This window comes from Cuculus canorus, chromosome 14 (assembly GCF_017976375.1).
Source record: "Cuculus canorus isolate bCucCan1 chromosome 14, bCucCan1.pri, whole genome shotgun sequence".
Classification (NCBI taxonomy): domain Eukaryota; kingdom Metazoa; phylum Chordata; class Aves; order Cuculiformes; family Cuculidae; genus Cuculus; species Cuculus canorus.
Window position 1 is genome coordinate 8997694 of NC_071414.1, and position 27984 is coordinate 9025677.

The following is a 27984-nucleotide window of genomic DNA, read 5'->3' on the forward strand; positions in this document are numbered from 1 at the left end:
GTACCTGCAGAGCACAGTGAGCTGAGGGTTGCTGCCCACAGCCCTGCTTATCAGAGTAATTTAATCACAGAAGCATGATGGTTGGCACGCAAACATAACATTTGCATCTATTTGCTAAGATGAAGCAAAATAAATCCCTACCGTCAAGGACAAAATTCAAAATCCTGGCCCAAACATACACAAAGATATTAGCTGCGCTCTAGCAGCATTTCATCAGCTTCTCTGAAAACAAAATTTGTATCTTTCAACATGGAGTTTCTACTAAAATCCTGCCAAAAAGAGAGGAAAAGCAAAATTTGCAAGGGATGGGGAATGTCATCATTTGTTGTGCTTCTCTATCTTTTGCTCAGAAACTTCTTAAAAAGAGCTTAGTGGGAATGCGCTTTATCAGCACATTCACAAAGTGGTGAAGCTCTTGCCTATGGTCTCATTAATAAGGCAACTGCTGGAGAAATTACAACACACGTCCTAAGGCTTAGCAGCCCATAATTGCTCCAAGACTCACAAGCGCAGCAAAATATGTAGTGCTTACATTGTGCCTCCAAAATGACCTACTGAAATCCAGTGTGAAACAGCGAGCAATGAGGCAATGAAGAAAAGAGCACACCAGTCCAAATGATCTGTCTTGGGGCTAATGAACTTGTAGCAAAAGAGATGATAACATATGTCAAAGCTCTGATCCATCCTGCAGGAAGATTATCATTCCCAGACAGCTCCTGCCAGTCAGAAATTTTAACCCTAATGGCCTGAATTTATTCTAAACAACTGTTTAGCTTTGGGCAGTAGTATCTTACCACTGGAATTCTTTTCCAAATGATACTTTACTGATAAGGGAAAAAAAAAAAAAATCAGACAACACCTACAGAAAATCTATTCTGCTCATGTAAAGGGGCAAAAGCCTTTTAGAAAAGTATTCATACTGTAGTTAATGCTAAAAATAAAAAAACCCCACAATTTTACATCAAAGACATGCATCCTTCATGTTTAAAATGAGGAATGCCAATAGCTGACTTAGAAGCTGAGGGCAGTCAGGACACCTTGAGTTTGGAGCCAAACCTTTTGGCCCACTGCAGATAAGAGCCTTTGGCGAGTTTGTTCAAGAAAGGCTTTGCTGAAGCTCTTCCTTGCCCAACCGAGTTGGCTGCTGCCACAGCCTGGAGCTGATCTCCTGTTTCTCCCTACAGCCCTCATGCACCACCCTCTTTCCAACATCACCAGCAGAGCAGGGTGTAACAACTCTCTGATAACACAGCCTGTACACATTCCAGAAATAACTTCTCCCTGGTTTACATAATTAGTCGTTTCTACAAATGTGTGCAGATGTGTGAAACAGAGAAAAAAGAGGAGAGAGAAATATTTAGCATCATGTAGCAGCAGCAGACCTGAGCTCAGATTCCTCTCTGCTGCTCCTGAAATGTTTTCAGAGACTTCAGCAGGGAGGGCTGACATACTGTCGTGGCTGTTCTCGATCTGTCCCTCTATGCTCGCTGCCAGGCAGCTCCATGAATGGAACATGTAGGGGACTGAACTATGGGGCAGGACCCCCCTGTGCACTTCTGTTGGGAAAGCGTCACCAACAGGCACACATCGCTTCTTCCTTCACTCCGCAGCAGTTCTAACCTCCTCTTCCCTACAAGCAGGATGGATTTATTTTTATTCCAACAGATCTATAAGACACAGAGTTGCTAAACTTCTAAAAATTGGAGATCAAAGTTGCTGTGTTGCCTGTTCCAACAGCAGCAAGGAAGCACCAGGGCTCGCTGCAGTTCAAGAGATTATCTGGCACAATCACTCACGTTCCCTATAGGGACCAATAAGACTCCACAGCAGTGCTCTGGCGTTGAGTGCCAGCTGCACACAATGATTTACTGCACACTTCTCCCAGTGTTTTGGGCACCTTCAGAGCGCTGACATGCATGTGGCCTGATCAGGTTATCTAATTTTGTATTTATGGAGATTACGAACTTCCACCCCAGAAGCCGCATGCTTCTTTTTTTTTTTTTTTTTTTTTTTTTTTACATTTTGGGTTTTATAAAAGGAAAATCAGGATGTATTGGAGAAATAAAATTAGCATTAGCCCTGTCTGAGAAGACCACTTCATGTGAATTTATTCACTATGAGAGTGGTGAGACCCTGGCACAAGTTGCCCAGAGAGGCTGCGTCTGCTCCACCCCTGGAGATGTTCAAGGCCAGGTTGGATGGGGCCTTGGGCAGCCTGATCTAGTGGGATGTCCCTGCCCATGGCAGGGGGTTGGAACTAGATGATCTTTAAGGTCCCTTCCAACCCAAACTATTCTATGATACTATGATTTGGTCTCCAGACAAGCTCATCTCTGAACACAAACATGGTTACCAAGTCCTCATCTGCATGTGTAGAGCATTCATCTACCTAAAGAACCAAATCCCCTCTAGACAGTTGCATAGAAACACCTATTTCTTTTTCAGAGACTGTAGCTTGTTCTGATATTACAAGAGATAAAAGTTCTCCCCTCCCTTCCTCCCCCTGGGTTCTGCCTCCCACCTCTCTGCTTGGTGAGAAGACAGCAGAGGGTGTTTCATACCACAGAACCCTCCAAATCCCTCTGTACCCTGGCAGTGCACAGCCCACACACTCTCCTCTTGCAGGGAACACAGTGTGTGAGGTGTGGGGTTCAAATTCACTGGTACCTCAAACCACCAACCAACAGGACTGACACATGTCCTGTAGCCCGTGAGAGGCTCACTCAGCTCCGAGGGATCCTGCAGAGCTGGGTGCCACCGCCTTGCACGGGGGCAGGCTTTGACCGGGCTACACTAAAAGGCAGACATTCCATTGTTTGCTGAACTGCTAAAGCAAAATGCACGTAGAGGCAGAACCTGAGAAGGATCAATGGGGATCATGATCCCTTTGCTATAGAAGATGGAGTCGGCAGCCTCCCCCAAGGTCCTCCCCATGGGGTCAAGTTATTCCCCTAGAAAAACGAGCAGCGCTTGCTGAAATGCATACATGACTTCCACGTTCTCACTGCTCTTTCATGAACACACCTCCAGAGAAACTGCACATGCCAACACATATCTTTTATCTACAAACCCAGGTCGTCTGAGCACTCTCAGGATTTCTGGGTGCTTCTCTCGCCCTCCCAACTTTTTAAACAATTCACCAATCGGGTATTTCAAATACAAAGTGAAACCAGTATGTTATGAAGACTCTAGAGAAGTACTCTTTCTAACGACTCCAGGCATTTTGCAAAGTCTGAGAAACACTCACCTTAGCACATGAGTTGATCCATTTATTGTGGTGGTGGAACAGGGGACCGTCTGCCCCAGGATGGAAGGCCTTCGGTATCGCTCATCACCACAGCACAGGATAATGAGGAAGGCACGTCTGAAAGACTTGTTCAGGAAGGCGTAGAGGAAAGGGTTCAACCCTGAATTGATGTAACCCAGCCACAGGAAAGCCGTCCACAGCTTCCCCGGCACCGTGTAGTTTATAAAAGGGTCTACTATGTTAGTGACAAAGAAGGGAGCCCAGCACAGGCAGAAGCACCCCATGATGATGCACAGGGTCTTGGCAGCTTTGGTCTCAGTCTTCATGCGGTGCGTGCTGTGCTGGTCCGGGTGGTGCTGCCGGCCGTCGGTGGGGGCTCCCGCACGCTGCAGCACCCGGATCTGGCGGGCATGCTCCCTGGCTGTCACGTAGATGCGGTAATAGGCCAGCACCATCAGGAGGAAGGGAATGTAGAAGGCCACCACGGAGCAGGTAATGGCATATGGCTTGTTGACCATGAATATGCAGTAGGTGGAGTTGGAAGCCTTGTTGAACTGCCTTTGCTGAATCTGGGGCAGGGGGAGGGAGGACAAGGATAAAAAGAAGTTCAGTGCTGTTCCTTCGATACCAGCAGTCTGTTTGCCAGAACACATCACCACCGCTTTCCGATTCACTCCCCTCCCTCTCCCAATCACAATATCTGCCTTACCCACTGCAGCCTCTTCTGCCTGTGCTCACACCACGGGCCCTCCAGCCCTGCTGATCCCCAGGTCTGCTGGACCAGACCACGTTACTGCTCTGGCATCTTCAAGCGTGCCTCAACCTGGCCAGTAAAAATCAGCCTACCACCCCAGTTCAGGCACAGCAAAGGGGAATGACTTCACTTTGTGCTGTGCTTTTTTTTCCAGTGCTCACTGTTCTGTTCACTAGGGCATAGTTTTACACTAAGGATGCACAAGTTTCACCCAGGGAGAAAACCAGGGAAGGAATCAGGATACAGTGGCCTCAGCAGCTGAGGGGAGGCAGTTCCAGGCTGGCACGTGACACTGAGCTTCCCAGGCAGGAGAAGTCTGCAGGTTGAGTCTGTGAGCTGAGATCTGGTCAATAAATTGTGTTGGAAAGTGAGACAGAGGATGAAGAAAGGGGTCTCGCATGTGAGTTTGGGAAGCAGGAGGAGTAACTGGGACAGACAAGATTTCTTTGAGGCTATTCTTGCTACAAAACAATGTCACTGCAGGTCCATCAGGCCCAAGATTTCTGATGTTTTATTCTAACAAGAGAACAACTCCGTCTCCCATTTAAAACTATAATATCAGAATTAGTTAATTGGGCATGCAGAAAGTTTACTTCTAAAGTAAACTATGAAGCATTTTCACTAGATGGTGTTTGAACCCTACACTACCTCTCAGCACACAGCTGCTGAAACCTGAACGGTGAGCACCAAACAGACGTCAGCAAGTTACAAGGAAGGGCAGGGCTTGCACTGGTGTTTAGAAAAGCTGGTACAGACAGCTGGGAGTCGAGTCTTTTCTGAAAAGGTGCGGGCAAGAAATCAGTGGAAGAAATCAGATACCCGACATGGTTTGTTAAATAAACAAAATGCACCTCCCTTTTCTACCGCCTGCACATCCTAAAGGTGCTTGTCTGGAAGCAATTTTGGCTTCGTCGCCTTGTCTAGAGGCTTGCCAGCTTGCACCTGCTATTCTCCGTGAGCCAAGAAGTATTCATATCTCTTTGACTGAGACTTGGCACAGAAGATGCCGCATCTCTTTAAAGAAGCTCTTCTAAATACGGTGTTTTCACAGTTTGCCATTTTTTAATTCCTGCATCTTCAGATTGAAAAGAGAGCAGATTTATAGCTCTTATCTGCTTCCCCAGAAGAAAAGATCTTGAAAGAGAAGACAGACTGCAGTGGGGAAAACTGACTCCTGCTTAAATGACTTACACAGGGGAACTTTACCTTTCTCCCACTTCAAGGATCATACCAAGACACAGGATATTGATGGGACTGGACCAAAGTATAATCCCTTACGGGGAAGTCTGGGTTTCCTGGCTCTCCAAACATCACTAGCATGGCAAGGAGGGACCCTTAGGCTCACCCAGATGTGGCCAGCACTCCACAAAATCTGCAGAGGCCAAGGGGAACTGAGGATTGTTGAGGTGCCTGTCGCGAGCCAGTTGGGGCTTGGCATGTTTTCAAAGAACTACTCACTGAACTGATTAGTAGATACAGGTAAAATCCTCTCCCAGAGCCACCACTGTCTTTGGGACAGTCCTTCCAGGACAGAGTCATTTCAAACCCCCTTAAAAACATCCTCCAGAAGTTCAGCAGCCCCTCTACATCTGTAACAAGCAGTTTCTCTTCCAGCTCCTCTTATCTTTTTTTCTTCAAATGTTGCTTTTTAAAGAAGAACGTACAGCACTGAATATATTTGATACCACGCTGATGTATCTCCTCAACTACTCACCAGATCAATGATGCCAATGCTATTCCAGCCTTGCATGATAGGGAGGAAAGATATAAACGTTGGGATTACCCAGCACCCTCCAAGCATTACAGCAATGCGCAATGGAGTCATCTTGTTCCTGTAAACCAGAGGCTGGCAACAGATAGCATAGTACCTGCAAGGACAAAAGCAAGAGAACAACCATCACCAAAGAAGACTTCCAGGTCTTCTGAAAATAAAACTGCAAAACATCTCCTCCTGCTTGTTTCTTTTGCCTCTCAAAACAGAGGGGAAAAAGAGTCTATTGCCTGTTTCCATTGACTGCCTCTCACACGAGGAGCTCAGGATACTTTCACAGCATGAGAAAATAAGGTTTCACAGAATCTTACAGAGGAAAGCCAAAGTTTTCTGTTTCCATCTAGGGAAAATAAGGCACAGAATAACGGTGTGGTGTTTCTGAGGTTGTAGAGAAAGGGATTGACTTCATATTCACTCTCTCTCTGCATTTAGTCACAAAGCTGTCTGCACACTTCTTACCACGATGAATGAGTGCACCTTCCTTCCATTTAGCTGTAACTGAGTAAATGTTGGGAGTTTCCCAACTGCAGTGGACATTTATTTTGACAAGACTGCAAAAGCTGCTATTGCAAATTAACAAAGTGTTTCATAGCTGTGAAAATGTCAGTAAAATGAAATGCATTTTTCCATAATCAAGCTCCCTTTCTACCTCCCAGGAATCAGCTTCTTTCCTGGCTGGACTTCAACTCCTGTCACAAGGAGAGAACAAATGTCTGCATGAGACTCTTGGTCTTTTCACCGTCAAGGAGACGTGCCTTGTGCTCTCCTTTCTCCTTCCAATCCATCCAACATATCTATAGAACAACAGATCCTTGCTCTTAAAATAACAACTGGCTGTGGACTGACAATGTCTTCTCAAAGACATCTCAACTCTTCCTTCTGTTTGCCTCCGTGCTACCCACCTGCTATCAGATTTCTATATCAGGAAGGTATATCTAACTTAAAACTAGAAATATCTTTCCTGTAAAATTAATACATGCCCATAGGCATGTCGGATCAACAACCAGATCATCTTATTGCAGATCTGTGGTGGTCCTGACCTGACAATCTGCCTCAGGTTCCCAATGAAAAGTTTTCGATCTTCAGAATTTTGGATTTCAGCACATATTGCAGAGACAGGCCAGTACTGATGCCCTTGGTGCTGCAACATGGAACTGTGGTCCAGACACACAAGTGCCCAAAGACTCTCAGCATTTCTAAACAACAAGATACATATCTCAGCTATGTGCCTGATAATTGTATTTTCTTAGTGAATTAAAAACGATCATCTGATAGATGTAGCTTCCAGATCCAATCAGAGATTATGCAATATGGTGCCCCATAGAATATGAGCACTGTCCTGAAGGAGTGCACACAGTTTCAAAAACTATTTATAAAAGGAATGAAAGACCTCCATCAGAGATTTTTTTTAAGTCAAACCTCACATCAAGGCATAATGTATATGTAGAGAAAGCCTCTCTGCTCAGTGTCTATAAACGTCGATTTTATGAGGTCAGTAGAATCATGAATTAGAGACATTAAATTAGCAAACACACACTAAACCTGGACCACTAACCCGAGATGCCTGCAGCCCATTAAAATAAGACAAATGAGAACGCACACATACACACAGTTTATGTGTGTGTACCAGAGAGGTGTCTTCAACGTGCACAATCTATTTCATCAAGATCCAATAGGGAATCAAAAGTTTTGTGCTAAACAGGCATAAAAGTCTAAGAATCTCCAAATTTTCTTATGACGTTTTTTTAAAAGTCATGTGGAGTCAGCTAAATTGCTTTATTTTGATAAAATCAGATTATATATTCCACACAACGGGCTGAAATAATATCAAAGTGTCAAAAGAAAACTTTTTTAAAAAATCTATTAGAAAGAAGATTCAAAATGTCACAGGGGAAAAAATGTTGAAACAAGTATTCAACTATTTCAATTTGATCATTTCTACACTCTCTTCTGGTTTCCCGTGCATGGAAATCAGCATGTTCCTCTGAAAAGTTTCACTTTCAAATAAATGGTATATTTGACAGGAACTGTTTCTTTAGAGCACGGGGTGAAATGTTCCTCTTGGGGAGCTCCCGCTAACAGCCATAGCGGTCAGTAGGGCTGACTCCTGCGTCCACTAACACAGCCCTCTCACCCCTTCCATGAGGGACAGGAGAAGCTGTGTAATTTACAGGAATAGAATTTACTTCATTCTGGACTTTGCCTTCACTGGATCACGAGTTGAACAGGTGAGGGTATCCAGCCTTAAAGATCTATAAAAACTGCGTAAGACCCTGAGAGACACAATTAAATGAAGAGAGATTTAGGTTTTAGTTTGGTCCTGTTTTGAGAGCATCAGAGACCTCCAGAGATCCTTTACAACCTACATTTTTCTGAATCTATCAGACAATGAGCACCATCGTGGTCAGATTTTGATATCTTAATGGTTTCAGAGGACACGATAGGATAAAATAAATATTTCTTTGTTCCTAGGATAAGTACCCTCATCATGACAGCCACAATGTGTTTGTGTAACCTTTCCCTGTGTTGCTAGAGCTTATCGAGTTTGGATTTCCCCCTGCTCTCCAGATTTCCTTCCCCCAGGAAATAAGTTGACCTTTGAATTCAAACAGGTATTTTCAGTAATGTTTCTGACTGCTTATTAGGACAGATGGTGCTTCTCTTGGCACTATGTGCAACTGCCCTTCTGACTCTAAACACAAGGGAAATATATCTGGTATATTTAGTTGTTTACTACCTGAAAGATACCTCCTGGAAAGTGCTACCCAGTGCCGGACACCAAAAGATTCCTGTGACATGCCTAAAGGCAAGTTACTGCAAGTCAATAAGAGACTATATTTGCAGGAAGGGCAAAAGAAGAAATTCAATAAATAAATGGTAAAGAAGAGCCAAGATACCAGCTACCATTTCACAAGTTGAATAAGCAAACAGAAAAGGAAAACCACGATACACTACTAATTAACTACAGCAAGAAAACAATTATTCCAAGCAGCTTCAGTTATTACATTTCTGTATTTGTATCTCTGCTGCAGCTGACAGCATTACACTGACTTGTACATGCTATTAAAGACCATTAGAGTAAAAATTATGCCTGTAAAAATGGCATCTTAAGCTCTCATATTTCTTCCTTTCCAGTGATTCAGCAGCAATTTTCCTCTACTTATATGTCAAAAAAAAAATATACATTTTGCTAACTGCTGCTATGATGACTTCCCTGGTATTCAGAAGGTTGAGCTGGGTTCCTTCTGCCCTACACCACTACCAGTAACAAGGTTCTGTAATCAGAGTGTGGGTGACACTTGTGGTCATGGTGAGAGAGACAGAGAAGCACACCGTTCACTTTTCCATAGCTCAGCAGGGTTTCCATTCAATAGCCCAGAAAGTCAGACAATAGAAATCTGTGTATGCTAACTGAAATCACAACAATTTTTGCAGTAGCTGGTGGTTTGATGTATGAGATGGTTTGAGCATTTAAGCAGGTATTTATTCACTGAGCGAAAAGTAATTATCATCTCTAAGATTATCAATAGTTTTAGTCAAAAGCTGAAATAAAGACATTTTCTTATTCCACATTTCTCCTTCCTTTCAAGCTAGAGCTGTTTTCCTGTGGTCATAAAGAATTTCTGTTATTTACTGGTATGAGAATGTGATGGATGAATATAAAATGTAATGCATATACATGATTAATACAATGTCCAAGTTTAATTAAATATTAATTCTTACTATTATCAGCCAAGACCCATGTTTCTGCTGTTCCCTGAAAATCTCAAGTTCCTTGTTATCTAAAACAGAGCAGGTGATGTGAAACACATCCTCTCCTCCATTTCTGTTATGACATTCTTTGCTAAAGGAGAAATACAAGGATCCCTTTCTGGAGTTGTAGACCTTCCAAGACGGTCCGTAAAGCAAAAGTCATTATAATACTTTCCATCATCAGGTATTTGCCAGACAAATGAATCAAGCGCTAACTTTTAAGAGATGACTTCAAAGAACAAATCCATAGCTCCTATGGCCTTATGGCTCTTATGGCCACTGCAGACATGTCCAAGTACCAAGGATCTGTGACCTGCCCAGCGTCACTTGGTGGCTCTGTGAATTACTGCTGTAGCCAAGCTCTCCCCTGAGGAAGATGTACGTGACTCTCGCTGGACTTCCAGGGTAAGTTCCATTGATATGGATTTGGGGGGACTAATTCATGCCCCAAATCAGATGCCCAATTAGATTTCCAAAAGCAAACCTCATGTGTTATAAACATTCCTGTAGCATCTTTGAGGGGATGAAGTGCACCTCAACCATTTTAAGGAAAGCTATAGGTAATGCTCCAGGTTCAGTGACTCAGTGCCCCAATCTGTGGGGCAATTTTCTTCATATTCCTACACGCACCACCAGCAGGAGCTGCCACAGTCACATGGAGGAGCCCATACACACTATTCATGAGCTGTAAGAGCAAACTGTTCCAGCCTTCTCCAGTAGGACTTGCACTTTACGTGCCCATAAGCTCCTCTTTATGGTCAGTGTTACACGTAAAACCAGAAAGCAGATATAAATGCCTGATGTGCACCAGCAAAACACTCGTATGTAACAGCCTGCAGCACTTTGAGTAGACAAGATATATAATATCACATTCCTCGGCAGCAGGATCACAGACAGCTTGCCTAATGTTAAACTTGTGTATATGTGAAGACAGGAGATGTCAGATACGAGGAAAGCTGTGAAACCATAGAGAAAATAGACAAAAAATGAACCTCAGTTATATGCTTGCCTTGTACAACTGAGTGCTTCTAAGCTGGTCCAAGGCTTTCGTGGAAGTTCAAGTGTTGCAAATCATGGGTGTTTGCTGCGGCCGTTTTGCCTGTATGAAAATATGCCTGTATGCATACAAGCACACAAATGTATGCACGCTCCTTGCATTGTATCCTGCCTTTCCCCCAGGAAAAAAATAGAAAACAAATTAATTCTTGAAAAGCACATCACCTTTTAAGTGATGACATCTGTAGTTACTACAAGTTTATAGCTTCTAGGGTCTTGGAGACAAGAAAGAAAAGTGGAAGGACTGAGTAACAGCACTGCATTCCACCACACTGGTGACCCAGCTCTGGCAGCAATGTAATTTAGCTGTGGTCTATTGCAAGGATAGCTATTTGTGGTGGTGACTATCTGCATACTCATCAAGCACCCCCACAATGAGACTCCAGTTGTGACTGAGATCTGTGGTCAAACTGAAATCAAGGGTCCAAGAATCCAGTAACGTTAACACATACTGGTTTCTGTCGTTAAAGAGAGGAAAGCAGTAACAGAGCAGCCAGTACATCTGGCCACTCATGAGCCTGGACACCTAAGCGCCTCCTCAAGTCACGATGGTGTAAAAGTTGCCCTGGGTACACCTTCAGAGAACATTCCCAGAGCCCACAACTCTCGCGTCTGGATTAATGATGCTCTAACTGCACTGCTGCTCCTTCCTTGCCTTCTGGGCATTACAGAAATATAATTACTTAGCTGCAGTAGATAATTCCTTGCCCATGGAGAAAAATTAAAGTATCTTTCTGATTTGAAATAAAATTTTATTTGAGCTACAGGTATGTAGACACTAGCCTGAAAGAAGCTGCTTAGATATCAAAGACAGACAAATACACACCCACCTATACTAAACAGACTGGTTTTGTGGGTGGCCCACATTTAAAACCATTTGGTGTCATGTGCATGTATAAAATTATGCACACACCGTATGTTTTATCATCACTGGGGCCAAAATGAGCTGAGGAAAATTTACTGAATACTTATACGGAATAGATTTTTTACCCCCTTAAAGAATCTAGAAAAAAAAAAAGACAAGAGAGTGGGAAAACTGTGGGTGCTATTAGCTCTCTCCCAAAGTTAGGGTGCAACAACCACGCCCGTATAGGCTCTGCACTTGTATGTACCTGTTCAAACATACCTTAAACACAAAAGTGGGCAGTGATTTCCTGAGGAAAAAGAGGCCAAAGAAACACAGCAGGAGACAGCCTGCCTCCACCAGCTGCCACTACAGGGACTCTGCTCCTAATCAAACCCTGCGAAGGGAGACTGAGTCAGGCAGAGGAGCTCCTGGTGGTGCCTCCCCTGGAGCCTGCTCAGGCACTGAAGACACTGAACTGCACTGATGGACAACTCTTGCAGGTGACTGGGATGCTTATTTCAGAAGAGAGACACTGTTTCTTCTCTTGGGACATGGGTTACACACAAAGATTCGGCTAGTTTGTCTTTTTGGACCTCTGATCCGGCACGCTCCACAAACTCCAAATCTGAGCATGGTTTTACATGCTTCTCTTCTCCCTAAGTGGGCCAGGGTCTTCACCTGAACCTCAACCGGGTGATGAAGTCAAAGGAGCTAGAATCTCAATGTATTTGTGCCTATGTGAAATTAAAACATCTCTTTTAGCTTTGCTGATATTCCAATGAAACCAGATTCTGGCCTCTGCATAACTATATATTACCTTTTTTTCTTTTTTGAGCGAGAACAGCTCTTACTTTTTCCTTTCCCCCCTGAGCAAACAAACCACAGTCTCTGACTGAGCCAAATAAAACAAAGTTATGCATCGCTGGTCCAGAAAAAAAATGGCCTAAAATGATTATATCTAACAAAATTAAATTCTTATTAGAAAACACAACGGCCTGCTGGTGTTGAGATAATTACACTGAGAAAAATGCTAAAGAGAACAGTTAATTGGAACTGGATAAATTTAGCCAGTAATACAAACAAACGTATGTTGCCAAACGGAGATAGAGGACTCCTTCGTAGTCCCCGTGTGGGCCGGTGTGTGTGGAGGGTTATTGGCAGCAACAGTGGCAAAATAAATTATCATATTTCTAGAGGGTTTGTAAAGATTAATAAAGGACAGTGCATCCCTCAGGCTGTGCAGTGGCCATCTGCTCTGTTATTTTTCTTAATGCTCTCAGACCTGAATTCTGCAAATCTCATGTCAGTTTTCTTGCCGAGCTGAGTGTCGACAGGGATAACTCCAGTTACATCTCACAGCCCTCATAGATGGTCTCCATCACCCTCGCTCAGCCCTTCCACATGTTGCTCTCTGTTCCTCCACCTAAGCACCCGGGATCTGTGTGAGATCAGACACCTTTGCAGCTGAAAAAAAGCACAGGGGAATTATGGCCTTGTTCAAAACCATAACTGGAATTTGTGTCACATAATCAGGCTACCAACTGCCTAATCATCACGTACGGATAGCTATTTAACACCTAATAGCTCTCCCTACTAATAACCTCCCCCTGTCCCTGGCCACCTGGCAGGTGTTTCACCGAGCACCGCTGGGCAAAGGTGCTTTCTCCCCATCCTTAAGAAAGACATCGTTCTCTCAACCTAGAGCCCCGTTTTGGCCAGGCAGCTTTTGGTGAGCCAGTCGATCCCTCCGGGCCTCGGCCATGTCCTCAGCTGCGTTGGCTGTCACACTGTGCAAAACAGATGAGCACAGAGAGCGAAGTGATGCAGCGTCTGGAAATGGGGGTCAGTGTGTTCTTCTGCAGAAGGATTTGCACTGCAGAGCATCAGGGGCTTGGGTGTTCCGGAATCTCTAAAACATCATCTCTCTCAAAGGATTGTGCTGATTTGATGTCACGTACAGTACATTAATGTTAATTAATGTTTGTAAATGGTGCAACGAGCATCTGTCACTCTGGTGTTCCAACACTCTACAGATACATCTGCTTTGCTTTAGCTTTTATTTTAGCAGTGACTATGCGGTATGTTTGAATTCCAGCAAGATTAGTGCGGAATATACAAACACAGAGCTAGGTTTGTTTTGTTGCATGTTACATAGCAAATCTACAAACGTTTCAAACATGCCAGGCAAACGCTGTACCTAATGCCCAGCAGAGATGCAGACTTGGAGGAAAGCTTCATGGGCTGGGACACAGCCAGGAGAGCTGGAGGAGGCAGAGAGAGGGTGCAGGATGCTTTGGTTGCATAAAGAGCAAAGGTGCTGGATGTGCATCCAAGCCCAAGAATACAGATACTAGGGACCTGTTTGTTTCTCTGTGAGTTTTTTTCCCCCTCAAGACTTTGAGAAGTAATTGTATTGCAAATTTTACTGCAAATATTGGCAAAGAAAATTGCCTTTCCTGACAGGTTAACTGTATCTGGAGACTCTATTATAGTCGCTTGATCTATTCATATGCACTGCCATTATCTTCATCGCATAGGCACAAAGAATGGACAGATATGCATAAAACATGCAATAAATAAATAATTTTAGCCTAAATCTTTCTTTTATATTAGGATACCAAAGAGATGATGAAAAAGCATAACCTGAGGACAGCAAAATTTGGATTCAGTGAGACCTGAGGTACGTCTGATACCTGGGAAAACCACTTTTTCAGATGAGACCGAGAGTGTCTTTAAGTCTCTGCAGTACTTCACTCCCTGTGTCTTACCAGTAAGATCAGTTTATCCTGTGGTGATTTCTCCAGATTTTCTGTAATGCCTTTGAGAATTAAAGTCTGAATGTTCTGCTTTTGTATGGGCTTCTTTTTTCAGAAGCAGTAATGGAAATAGATAGAAGCTATTACCAGATAAAAGTCTTTTCAAGACACACCTTCTAAACAGGCTGAACAAAATGACTTTCCAAACTGAGTCCTGCAGGTTAGATTAACTGCCCAGTTTCCTTAAAAAAAAAAAAAAGCCCCCCGTTGTATGCCCCCGAAATAAAAAAAAAAAAAGGCAGGAAATACATGAATCATAGGAAAAACACCAGCTAGAAGAAGCTTACTCCCATGAAGTCAGAATGAACAGAAGGTCAACAGCTAGCAAAAATTAAGTAAAACACTAAATTAAGTAAAACACTGAAGAGAGCAGTGTTGTCAGTGTTACTCCAACCCAGCTGCCCGGATGGGTGAAGCAGCGATGATGGAGAACAGCTTCACGATGGCCTGAGTCATCCTTTCCCACACAGAAACACAGGCATTCATCTACCTCCTCTGATCTTCTGAGGCCCATCCACCACAATCTACTCATCTATTCTGTCATCTTAGCACTGTTTAGGAGTTTGTTCTCACTGCAGAATAAAACAACCCCAAACCAACCAAAAACTGCCACAGAAATTCAAGTTTCTGCCAGCAACTTTTGCAGCCTGGGTCTGAGGCTTTGCACACAGACAGGGAAAGGGAAGACACATCACTTATATCAGAAAGAGTATTTTGAGCTGGCCTGAAAGTTGCTTGGAGATAACTGCAGCATATTGCAAACAACAAACTGTCTGGAAGTCTTTTCAAACCTCCACTAGATGTTTGCACAGAGCAAGGGAGAGATATGCTTTGAATGCCGGTAGTCCAAGTTCCAAAAGGAAAACTTAGTGCAGCTGTTGGAAACTGGGGTACTTTGCTAGCCTGTTAAATCCCTGCCCTGAAGAGTATGTGTTGGGTTCGCTGCTCATTTGGGTTAGAGGATGGTTACTCTGTCAAGTCATTAATCTCTGTTACACTGCACTGCCAGGTACCCTCATTTAAACTAATATACACCAGGAACAGTACAATTTTTTGAGTTCAGTCTGCAAAAGGAAAAGGATTTCTGAAAATGGAAAAACGCTCAAGGAATAGGTGAAATTTAGAAAATTTTTGGATCCCTATCTGTTCAAATATGACTGAAGTCCGGATATTTTCACTTCTTATCCCTAGCACAGAAGTGAAAGGTTGAAATTTTCTCCTTGCCCTTCTCAGGATGATCACAAACCAAAGCATGCCTGGAACTGTTGCTCCCATGACAGTCACAGCAAGGGAAAAGTCCTGGGAAAACCTGGAAGCCCATAGTCTTGAGACTAAAGCAGATTTATACTGAGGTGTCTGATCAAATAGTAAGTGATGAAAGCCATACAGCTGACTTGGGATTCTCCTCTTCACATGAAACAGAGAGATCTTGAGCTTTCTTTTTCAGCTGACACTCACTGTCAGCAAACACAGGCATGATTGTGCCTTCTTGTACTGGGAGAAGAAATATATTTTTGGAAACATTTAAGATTAAATCCTGTCTTTTTTTTTTCATGTCAGTGGCAAAGCTCCAAATGATTATCCATGGAGTCAAAATAGCATCCAAGGTGAACTTCTCCAGCAAGACTGAAGGGCTGAGAGAGCTATATATACACCCTGCAGAGATTAGATGATCGCATATCTGATCTCTGGTGCCTTTGGAGAGGAGCAGCCTGTCTTGGGGACATTGTTCTTAGCGCTCTGCTAAAGGTGTTGTGTGTGGTGGTGATTGCTGTAACAAGCACTCAGTAAAGCCATTTTGAGAAGAGAAACAAAAAAAAACAGTACCAGAGAATTGTCTAAGATTTAGATCAGCTTTGCAGCCAGTCTGCAGAGGCATTGTTCTTCAGCATGAAAGCATCAAGTGAACAATAAAGGTTGCCATAATTATCCATGTCAGGCTGCATCCAGTCAATAGCTTGGACAACCTTTTCTCTCTCTTTTCTCTTCGCTCTGCCTGAGAGCAAAGAACAGCACATGTATGGTAAGTACATGTCAAAGAGAAAGAGCGTGTCCTGAAATAGTTCTCCTGACATCTGGCAATTTCAGCTCTGTCAGCTGTCAAAAATTGCCACTGTATTTTTGTATCTTGGACAGTGCAGCTCTGCTTCCTCAGCCTTGAACTTGCAGAGGTTTTCAGTACACCTACCACTCAGTGATGAATTCGCCTTCGACTTCTTTTCAGGCACTTTGCCATTTAGTCTAAGATGGCAAATACTGGGGGGATGGCAAATACTGGGGATTTCTCTCTGTCAGTGCATTCATGAGGAAAATATTTATAGGCATTTTTTGAAAAAAAAACAAAAAAACCCAAAAAAATTGCTGCAACACAAACCAATCCCCAACTCCTGGGATCTTCAAATTCAGGCCTATAAACACTTTTTTTCTCCATCAGTTTGGCACCAAGATTAGAGGATATAACATTTTACATAACGAGGCCACATCCAGAGCACAGTGCCTAACACCTGCTTCTCTAGTAATTGGCTCAAAGTGGCAATTTGTCAATGTTTTTAAGATAATAAGCTTCCTATTTGTGTTCCAACCATCTAAACTTCCAGGTAAGGAAAGGTATGCTGTAGCTATTACACATCAGCTTCTCTCAGGATATAATACTGTGTGTGCCAGTGCCCCTCTTTCCCACAACAAAGGAGTGCTGCCCCATCCATGGAGAACTCTACCAGGTGTCTTTTGAAGTCTGGCTGGGCACAGACTCTTTGGAGGAAAGATGCTATTTAAACATCAACTGTCGTGATTATTAGAATGATTATGGTTATTTTGGCCATACAATAATACAGAGGAATGGTATTTTAAAAGGTACTGAAACCTCAGCATAGAATTCAAATGAAAGCTCTAAATATTGATTATTAGAATACCTGGCCAAAATGTTTCTTCTAAGAATTTACCCTATAAAAAGTCTTCCTATTCTGTATGGAAAGTACTGCTGTTTATCCCCAAAAACTGCAGATAGCAGTAGAACAAAGCTGTTTCCCATAAACTACTTAGGATTTTGGCTTCATTTTAATTTTGCTAGAAAAGTTTAAAAGAAAACAAAGTTTTTAGGATAACCCTCAAAGCCTACGCAGCCTTTTCACCTGCTTTATTTACCTCCTTGTTAGCCTTCACTAGTGAAGGTGTGCAAACGGATGCCTCAGAAAAACAGCCCATAAAATTGGAGTGAATGGAAAAGTCGCTTTTCTCTCCCTACAACGTAGTAAGATATGCCACAACGCGTCACTTGGTAGTACCAGCTTCCATCTGCCTGTATGGCTGCAAGAAGCAGGAAGAAGATGCATTAAATATGTTTTTGATTAAAGAGAAAAAAGCCAGATCATTTAGCATTTCAGCCCCTGGGAAGACGGGGCTCAGCACAACACATCAAGCCCTGCACCAGCCAAGGCTTGCCTGGCAGTGAGCAACACCCGACATCGTAACACAGAGCAACGTGGTGCTAAAACAACACCCTGTACGCGATGCACCTACTTCTACAACAGCAGCAGGTTTTTTCTCTTGATACATCTGAAAGGTGTCTTTCCCTTACTTTGATGAAGAAAGTGTCACATCTGATCAGTAACGCTAACAGAGCTGCGCTGCAAAGCTGTTGACAACCTGATTTGCTCTATCGATATAAATCTCATTCCTTTCAAAGCTTTCCTACGCTGGAGAGGATTCAGAGAGCTCTCTCCAAAATCAGCTACCACGAGAGATTTACTGCAGTACTGTTCCCAGCAGGTTCACATTTGCCCTTTGGTTACTGCAGAGAAGCAATAACACTAAAGAAACTTAAAGCAACTATAACTATTCTCTATGCTCTTCCGTTCATACCTGTCCAGCGAGATACAGCACAGGTGCAGGATTGACGCTGTGGTGAGCAGGACGTCAAGGGAAGTTCGGACCAGGCAGAACATCTCTCCATAGATCCAGTTGTCCTGAACCAACTCAATGGCTCCAAACGGCATCACCAGCACTGACACTAGCAGGTCAGCAAAGGCAAGGGAAACAATGAAATAATTGGTCTTGATTTTCCTGCAAGACAGATTACAAAATTAGGATAGAATAGTTTCAGTGCAGCACTCTGGACACGTGGACATAGATTTCGGTTTGTGTTTGGGTCTGATTTGCCCCATCGCACTAAAAGGTCCTCTCTAACGTACTCTTCATTTTATATAGCCACTCCTAACTCACTCCTGGATTTTACAGTTAAATATCCGCTATGTTGCCTGCATAAATACACCTTTCGGCTCACACAGAAGAGGCAAATAGATGCTCACAGGCCTCTGCATGTGGCTCAGCCTCACAGCTTGCACTGGAGAGTTTGGGTGGAGGAGGGGCTTTTATTTTTACTTGTAAATTGAGAAAATCCTTCCAGAAAGCACTCAGAAGAATCTAGACTGAAGCTGTAATTTTAACTTGAAGAGTACTTTTTAAATCATAACAATAAAATAGAATTAAATCCATTAAAAATCCCACGCAGAATATGAATAGAGGCTGTTGAATATCTCATTCTGCTCCTGAGCCTGGTCTGACAATTCCCAGGGATAGCAGTAAGCCTTGAGATAGGAGATACGGCTGTAAAAGCCCCCCCAAATCACTGGCAGCATTTGCCAAGCTGCAACAGGGCAGCACAACTTGCAGGACCTTGGTCTGTGTGGTTTTCTGATGGGTTTGATAAGAAATTTGAGAGGGAGAAGGGGTAGAGGCCAGCCTGCTTATGCAAGAGTTACTGTTTAGCTCTGTTCTTCACCGCTTTTTCTGTTTTTTCTTTTTTTTTACACTGAGAATGCTGAAAATGTAGAGGATGAATATTAAAATGATCCTACCACCACAGCGTAAATCTGAGTGGGGATGCACCAAAGCCTGTGTGAGAGTTCGATATCATCACAGTGCAATGCACAGCCAGAGATACGCTTCATCATAGAATCATTCAGGTTAGAGAAGACCTTTAAGAGCACCAGGTCCAACCATAAACCTAACACTGGCAGGTTCACCACTAAACCATACCCCTAAGCACCACATCTGTTAAATACCTCCAGGGATGGTGATTCATCACAGCAGTTTATGTCCTTGGCTGTGGGTATGGGGTTTTTTTAGGCAGGGATTTTCCCCTGTTCCCCCCCACAGAAGGGCAGGTGGTGGCGGACTGGGTAGGACTCACCTGAGCTGCCTGTCCCGGCACACAGCCACCATCACCAGCAGGTTCCCCAGGATGGCCATCAGTATAACGGCAGAGATGAAGGTGAGCAGCACGATTCTTTCCGCTACACCGAAGCCCTCACTCGAACTAGAGAGCACACAGGGGAAAAAAAGAGAGAAAAGAACAGAAAAGAAGCTGCAGCAGTGCTGGGACAGGACGGGCTGTGCTGCGCTGAGGTGCCAGGGATGGGTACGCGTTTTGGCAAGCGTGAGAGCAGCAGCACCACACCTGTCACGGCAAGGAAGCCTTCTCGTCGAGACTGTTAACAAAGACCATTTCATATTTATAGGGAAAGCTGCGAGGCTCCTGGTCATCAGCAGAAAGGCTACTGGCATAGGATACCCACAGCGCCCATGGCCACACTGGGTGTCCCAGTGGCGGAGAAGCTGACACGTACGGTGAAGGAACCTTTTTCTGAGTGAACTATGTTCGATTTCTTCCCTTCCAGTTCAGAGTCTCTGGACAAAAACATTTTCATTCTCTTTTCACCCTAATAAATAATTTCCCCTGCAGAAGTATTTTAGTTTCCTTCGTTTTCATTTTTCCTAAGGTATTCCTCACGGTGACTATTTTACAGTTTGAATTTTGAAATCTTCTACATAATCTTTTCCCTTTTTCTCCCTTCTCCTCACTCTGTGCCACAGAATAAGAGGCAGTCTGGCCTTTCTTTTTTTTTTTTTCACTTGGCAATGTTTCCAGAATTTTTTTTTTTTTAAAAAGGAAGTGTCCAATTTCCCCCCACCCTGACATCAGTAAGTTCTTTCAGTTAATGAAGAGAAAGAAAAATGAAGGATAACATGGAAACACAATGCTGGACATGTTTTAAGTCTTCATATCTACGAATACCTTTCTAAATGTTCAAAAAAAAAAGTTGCTGGGTTTTTTCTTTTTTTTGGAGTGTGCTGCAAAGCAGGAAGACAATACGTGGCATGGGATAAATAGAGTTCAATTCCTCACAAAAATTTGTTTTATTGCTGAATTTTGAGCCACTTCTCCTTTGAAGGTATTTGTAATTCTGTATCCACATCAAAATGTACCCTAAAGCTTCTCCTGCTTGTGTAACCTTCCTCTTACATTACACCGGTAAGAACAGGTGTTTGTTCATGTTATCGAGTGCAGCTAGAAATAAACTGGCATTAAGGAAGGCACTTGACTTTAATTCAGCAATGAAATTTCTTCACAGCGCACAGAGCTGGTAGTCAGCACCCAGGATTAATGTTGTGAGATTGTTCAGGTAATTGAAAAATTGAACTGCTATTCTGTTTTACTTTGACTTCCTCTGGGGTCATTTTTTATTTACTAAGTACATTCCAGATTTTTACACTCTATCTCACTGAATTCTCCTTATTTTGACAAAGCTAAAAAAGATTAGAGATTGCTACAGTCCTGTCTTCACTACCTGTGCCATTATAATAAGCTTCTGGCAACTGGATTCAGCCTGAGCCTGCATTGCGGACCATCCATTTAATCACAATCTCCATTTTTGTCCCTAAAAGAGTATGACTTTTCTTGCCCACTGTCAGTTGCACCAGTGGGGCAGAACGCAGCTGCTGAATTTCATAGAATCATAGAATAGTTAGGGTTGGAAGGGACCTTAAAGATCATTTAGTTCCAACCCCCAAGCTGCTGAATTTGGACTCTTCATATTGAGTCCAAGTAATATCTTAGGAATACCTTGAGTTTCAATGTTTTACAAGGAAATACATCATCGGGTAGATATTTATCCACATGGGTGAGGATGTTCACGAGCAAATAAAGAACAGAAAAGGAGGCGCCTCAGCCTCACACTAGCTTTGTAGAAAAACACAGCACTAAGCAGATATATACAGACCCCCAAACAAGTGCAACTTAATGGCTATAATAAGAAACAGGTCCAAGGCAACTGCATATCCAAGCTCCATAAATGTATGTCCATATGCCAAGCAGTGCTTCCTCACCTGCGACAGCACAGGTAGCTTTTCATTCCATATAATCTCCCCGAGTTAAAACTAAAAGGTCAATAAATGTCACGTGGAATGGACAGCTGGGCTCATTCCACCTCTCTACAAGAGTTTCAGACAAAAACTCTCCAAGCACTGCCAGGCACAAGTCCTTATGGAGGTGGTTTGCTGGGACACCAGGAGACAGAGTATGGAGGGATCAGGGCAAAGGATACTGGGTAAGGAAGCAGGTTTTGTCCTGTGTTGGAATTAATGATCCCAGCCCAGAGAAAAAGGCATAGGCATGACTGCTTCTTTTGCTCTGCCAGTTTGCAGTGTAGATCATCTCTGGAGTTACATTGAAAGGGTCAGAAATAGCCATGGGTTTGCATACAGCAAGAGCTTACTGTTGCGTGAGCTAATTATAGATCCTGAGACAGGATAAAGGCAAAGCCAAGATGTGCTTTTATTTAGCATCTGAAAGAGTTTGTACTTAATTAGAAGGAGCTGTCTACTGAGCTTAGCACAACTTCAATGCGGGCAATTAAGGCTCTAGGAAGCTGTTAGGTCTGGGCGAATACTTCAGTGCATTCAGAAATGTTGACAAGGCTTTATCTGAACTAAATGTGGCTTTCCCAGTTTTTATTGGAGAGCATTGCTCCTTAACACCTTGGATCATTACTTCTTGGACAACTCTTGCAAGAATGGATTTTGAGTCTACAGTTCTCGTAAATACACTGCAATCCCTGCCTGCAATTTGCCTACACTAGTCCAGCCATACTTCCACCTGACAGAAGAAAATCCCTATGGATCAAAAGGATCTGCCTCATTCCATCTGACAGTGGCCTGTAGGAGACCAAATGCCTATATGCAGATAGCAATTCCTCCCTTGCACGCTCTCTCATGCCACAAAGGTCTGTATCACTGTGGGCTTGCGATTAACAGCTTTTGGATGATTCTTTAACCTTCCACTCTCTGGTCTGTCTTTCAAATTTTCAGTACCTGGTAAACACTACCTCTGGGAAGCTTCCATCTTGGTTTTGTAATAATATGCTAAATGCAAAATCAAGCAAATAGCAACAGTTTCTGTACCTCTCCATCATCTGTGACTACCCAAAATTGCATAAAGTAATTCTTTCCTCAAAACTAACAGTAATTGACATCGAATTCGTTATCCTCACACTAAAATCCCAAGCCACTCTACAGAACCGGTCACTGGTCAAACAGGTGCACCCAGAAAAGGATGTCACTCTTACTCCCTGCTAGAAATCACCCTGCTCCTCTCGCATCCATCTTCATGTATACCTGATCCAAAAGACCTCATTTTCTCCAGAAACAAAGTCCTGCGTTGGAGATATCTGGAGGCAGGAAGCTGGGAGCTGCTGACACATGAAATTGCGCCACAGCAAAGCGCTTTGGAATAGCACGAGCAGCCAGGAGTGGGTTCTTCCACGTGTGCACCATCAACAGAAGGATGCACAAGGTGATTTTCTTCTGCTGGAGCTGCAGGGACTGCCTTGGTCCCACTGCCTGCCCTCCTCCTGCAGATGGCTGCTGCACAGCTGGGGAATGTCAGACACTTGCCAAGCATCAGTATTTTGAGTACAACTGAATGTCAGAGCCTTCATTAATAACATCCATCAGCAGAAGAAGACACCATGAAAACTAAAGCGAAATGGAGAAGAAAAAGCTTCAAAGGCAGATCTCAGCCACAGGCCTGCTAGCTGGGTGCTGGGTGGGATGAAAAAACTCAGGAACAATGGGGATGCCAGGATCAAAGGCACCTTCGCTGCCAAGCTGTAATTGTACCTGTCTAAATAAGCCTTCACAATAGGCTAACATCGCTCTGCGGCTGCATCTCTGAAACAAAATGTCAAATCACACGGAATAGCACCACACAATAGATGTTCCTTTTCCTCCTGACTGAGCATGGCAGCACATACCTGCTGGCATAGTTGTAAAGATGATGATGATGGTTTAGTTTATACAGTGCCGGGCTGAGATTTATATTTTGTCTTATCTAGCTTTGCCCACCCTTCTGCTGTTCCTCAGCGATTCTCATCACTGTGTTATTTGAGCACCTTGCCACCTGCACTCTGCTGCACGTACAGAGTAGCAGAGACCTCTCCCTCGTCTCTGAGCCCTGCTGGCGGGTGCACTGGCCAGTGACCGTGGACACAGCTTCTCACTTCACCGTGCCTCGGAGAAGGGCTCGTGACTAAGCCTATTGACCCCTTTTTTTAGGGGAATCCCAGGGTTTTGAGGCTGCCTGCTGGGAGATCCCTCTTCCATCCACACAGCGGGGATGCTGGCTCTCAGGCTAGCAGCTGTGCTGTAGATGCACAGGGGATCTGAACTGCCCACTCATCTCCCAGCAGAAAGCAGCCGTGCCTATACAGAAAAGCCCAACAAATGTCAAGGCTGCTGCCTGCTGCTGCCACTGAAAGGATGGTCCTAGCACCAGGCTTCAGGGCAGGCTCTTCACATTGCGCCTGCTCCTTGGGAGCACCACATCCATTCTATCAAGGCACATCCTCCACTGCAGCCTTGCTAGCAGCAACAGCATCCACATGCCACACAGCTGGGCAAGGCAGCGTGGCAGGGATGAGCCGAGTGCCCCGATGTGCTGCTGCTTCCTCAGTGCACGCTGCTCCCCTTGGGATGGAAGGGAGTTTGGCGAATGCCAGAGAAAAAGGCTCTGGAGGTGGAGAGAAATGATAATATTCACCAGGCACCTAGGACAAAAATAGCTGCACACACCTCTACGCTCAGCAGCAGGGTTTTCTGCATTGAAGGGGAAACTCCTAGAGCTGTGAGGAAGTTCTAACTCAGAAGTTAGAAGTTATAACTGGCCAAGTTCGGAGCTTTTGGGTAGAAGACTGACACTGAATTTCAGCTGGGTTTTGCTAAATAATGACACCCAGAGTCAGGGATGTAGTTTTGGATGGAAGGGAGATTTGTCCTTGAAAGGCAGGTATCAGCCACCTCCTTCTGTAAGAATCCCAGATGTTTTCCTCTAAGGAAGAAGGACGGGGACCACAATAGCAAGCGTAGACTTAGATCTGCTCTGTGCTGCCAGACATCTCCAGTGAACAAGCTTATGACCCAGCACAAACTCCCATCCCTTCCAACCTCATCAGCTGTAAAGAGCTGTGCAAGTGAACAGACACTGAAGAGAATTACCCACCTCAGGTCCTCCTTGGCGCACAGAGATTGAGTTTTACTCCTCAAAACTATTTAGGGAAATACCAAACGAGATGAGCACTGAGCCACATTTCACCAGATGTTGCCTTGCTTGAAGACTGAGGGATGCTTCAGCTCCAGCCAGGAACCAGGGCAACATTTTAAGCCCGTATTTCCCATCCAGTGTACACCGGCAACCCTGCCCTGAGAGTGGTGGCATCCTGATCTGCAGTATTAGACTTGGCTGACCACAGCCCAGGGGTCTGAACAGAGACCAGAAGATCAGAAAGACACACTGGCACACTTGCCTATGGAGCATTTGCTGTGATAATAGTTTTGGAAGCAGTTGGGACAGCTCTTCAAAGTGTGTTTCTCTCATGCCAAGGAAAGCATTGCATTGCTCCCCTGGGGAAGGTTGAATAGGCTATGCATCACTGAGGGTGCAAGAAGGATGTTCATACGGGCTGTGTTCCTGTACATCTGCCTTTCGAATAATCTAACATCAAGGAGGAATATTTGTTAATTATTCAGTCTCAGTAATTCAAAGCTATTAATAATGGAAGAAGTGGATATTGTTGTAAATTAAAAATCAATGGTTTGCATAACATCTTTGATCAAATCTGAGTGCTCGGGCTTCCAAGCATACTTCCCCGTTTAATAAAGCTGAGATTGATGGGTTTGCTATTATGAGAAAATGAGGTTCAGACAAAATGATTGTTGGTTAGTAGGAATATAGAAAACACTTAAGGAAAATGTGAAATACTGATGTGGAATGAATGCTTAAAACCCATACATGGACATAATTTTAAAGGCTTTTCTGTATAGTCATTAATGGGAAGGAAAAAAAAGTGTAATTATTTTTTCAGGCTCAATTTCTACTTTCCTGTAAACACTCTGACTTTTCTAAATAACCTCTAGTGCTTTTGCATATTTTATGCAGCAATTAAACTGCATAGATCAGTCATGTTGGTAAGACAACGCACATCGCTCCTCTGGTTTTCCTTACACATGTCACACCCTGACCTCCCCGCTACTGCAGTAGGAAAAAAAAAAATCACTAATAAACTCAGTGCCCACAGCACCTTGGGCACTGCACAGACACTCCTGAAGGAGTAAGAGATGGAAAAGAAGGTGAGGGATGAATAAACAAGTCTTTGCTTCTGGGGACAGAGGAGCACGGTTGATAAAAAAGAGGCCCATTTCCAAAGTGGAGAGGAATAACTCTGCCTGCAGAGGTGACCTGGAGCATCTCCTGGAGGCAGCCAGGGACTGCACTGAGCACTTCATAACAAGGGATGTGTGTAATTCTCAAGGAAGAAAATTAAAAGCTTGGAATGGTGGTAGGCCTAGAAAACAGCTTTCTTCTTGATTTAACAGCAGCCTCGGCGTATGGGAAATACACGGAAGAGTCAGTCTCCTTTGTTTTCAACCAGGCCATGGCTTTCCCCCCTGTAACTTCAACTGACATGATATTTTGTAGGTCTCTAATTAAAAATAAGCTGCCATTTGACTCTCCTCCTTTCTAGACCCCTGATTATTCCCAGGCATAAAATCAGAGACTAAGCGTTAAACACCAAAAAATTCATGATATGTTATTTTATGAGTAAACCTAACAACACATTTCTCAATATAGAAACATGACAATAGGGAAGATACTATTTGATCTGTGGCTTTCCAGCTGTTACCATATTATTTTCTACTGCCACCTAAAAATATTAATCAGAAGTCAGCATTAATCCAGAAGCACATAATTTCTTTTAATTCCTTCAAATGCTACATTGCCTGCGCTGCTTCGCTTCAGACTGTGCAGATGGCAGGACAACTTCTAACGGATTCATATAAATTATGCATTTCACTTCTGTTTTAGAAACAGATTGAAATTAATTAAAGTATTGAAAAGCCAGAAATAAACAGCATTCCACATATCAAAATAACTCAGCCATATGATTAGTTTATTTGAGTGGTTGTTTTTTTCTTTAAGCCAAATAAATTATAGCGGTGGGGCAGGTGGGAAGGGATGAGGTTTTCTCCTTTTATGCTGGTTTGAACCTCAGAAACATTCTGCAAAGTGACTTGCTTCCACTGATGGTGTGGGGCTGAAAGCTTACAATGCTACTGCAAACAGCAGCAGCCCAAGGAGGGTCATAGGCAATAAAATGAGGACTTTAGGCCTCCTCCTCCTCAACAAAACTACTGATGACATCACTGATCCTGCATCTCCACTCCACGTATCTCCTGGAGGCTGAATGCTATAGTGCTTCAGAGAATTAACCGTTTTAAGCAGTTGGTAACACTGATTAAAATCAATAGTCAAGATGAAGCAGAGAAGACAGGCTATTTAAATGTTTCAAAAATTGCCGTGTGTGGGCTGTGCAGTCAATCAGTACGTGCTAGGAGCGCTCTCCCGTTTGGGAGCGGGTGCGTGCTGGAGCTGCCAGACACTGCGGGACCTCAGGAGACAGCGGGGCCAGAGCAATGGCCGCAGTTCCACATGCACCTCGGACTTTGAGACTCCCCAGATTTCGTCTGGCAGGCAAGGTGGTGTAAGGGGCTCCAAGTAACATACCCATTAAAAAAAAAAATAAAATAAAGAGAGAGCTTTCTGCTGGTCCATGCAATTTCCTTAGCTTACACAGCACAAGTTCTGCCTTTTCTGGCTAGAAATTGGATCCAAGGCTGAAAACCTATCCTGAGCAATGCAATGTTTTATCATGATGCTCATAAGGATGAAGGTCTGAGACCTCAAGAGAGAGGCAACGGTCTGCACAGTTATACGGGAAATGTGCAAAAAGAGGTAGAAAACCCGAGATCCGGTGAGTCTCCAGGCACTGCCTAAACTTAGGACCCCTCCCCTCTGCAGGGAAGTCAGACGGCAGTCCAGCAGCTGTGTCCATCTCTACAGTTCATACAATGAAGGATGACTCCCCGGCTCCGCTTTTCCTAAGCAGCAGATCAAGTGTTATATAATTTACACCCACATACGAAAGGATATTGCTGCAAGGCTGATGCATGCAAGTACAATCCTTAAAAACCATTAGACTGTCACCTAAAATATAAGCTAAAATTAACTTACAAAATTAGCATTAGATTGAGATCATGGTATTTACAGGGAGGAAGGGCAGATGCTGGAATTACTCTGTTTAGGATCCAATAACAACTACCATAGAAGATCTCTTGTGCAAAGCCCTGTGCAATCACAAGTCGCAATCTTGCACATCTGCCTGACATTTGCAGGACCTTGGCACTACGCTTTGTTCCTTACGCTTCCAAGCTTCTAAATTTTATTCACAGAACTCCCTTCACGTGCTGAATACTCCAATTTTCACATAAGAACATTTTTTGCATCCATTGGATCTATGTATTTTTAAAAAGTTAGTAAAAATAACTGCGAGAAAAATAAAATCTGTG

The 27984-nt window shown here is 43.6% G+C and overlaps 1 protein-coding gene across 9 annotated transcripts in view; it reads right to left on the bottom strand.

The window, feature by feature from the left end:
- Positions 1-27984, bottom strand: part of HTR4 (5-hydroxytryptamine receptor 4) — a 127732-nt gene that overhangs the window by 55241 nt on the left and 44507 nt on the right. For all 9 annotated transcript variants that reach the window (XR_008452177.1, XR_008452179.1, XR_008452178.1 and 6 more), the window contains exons 3-6: positions 19436-19561; positions 18106-18306; positions 5716-5869; positions 3248-3816 (exon numbers count right to left, since the gene is read on the bottom strand). Coding sequence is in view for 5 of the 9 variants with exons in the window: in XM_054079287.1 (XP_053935262.1) it covers positions 3248-3816; positions 5716-5869; positions 18106-18306; positions 19436-19561 (1050 nt within the window). In the remaining 4 variants the exon portion in view is untranslated. The remainder of the gene's footprint in view (positions 1-3247; positions 3817-5715; positions 5870-18105; positions 18307-19435; positions 19562-27984) is intronic.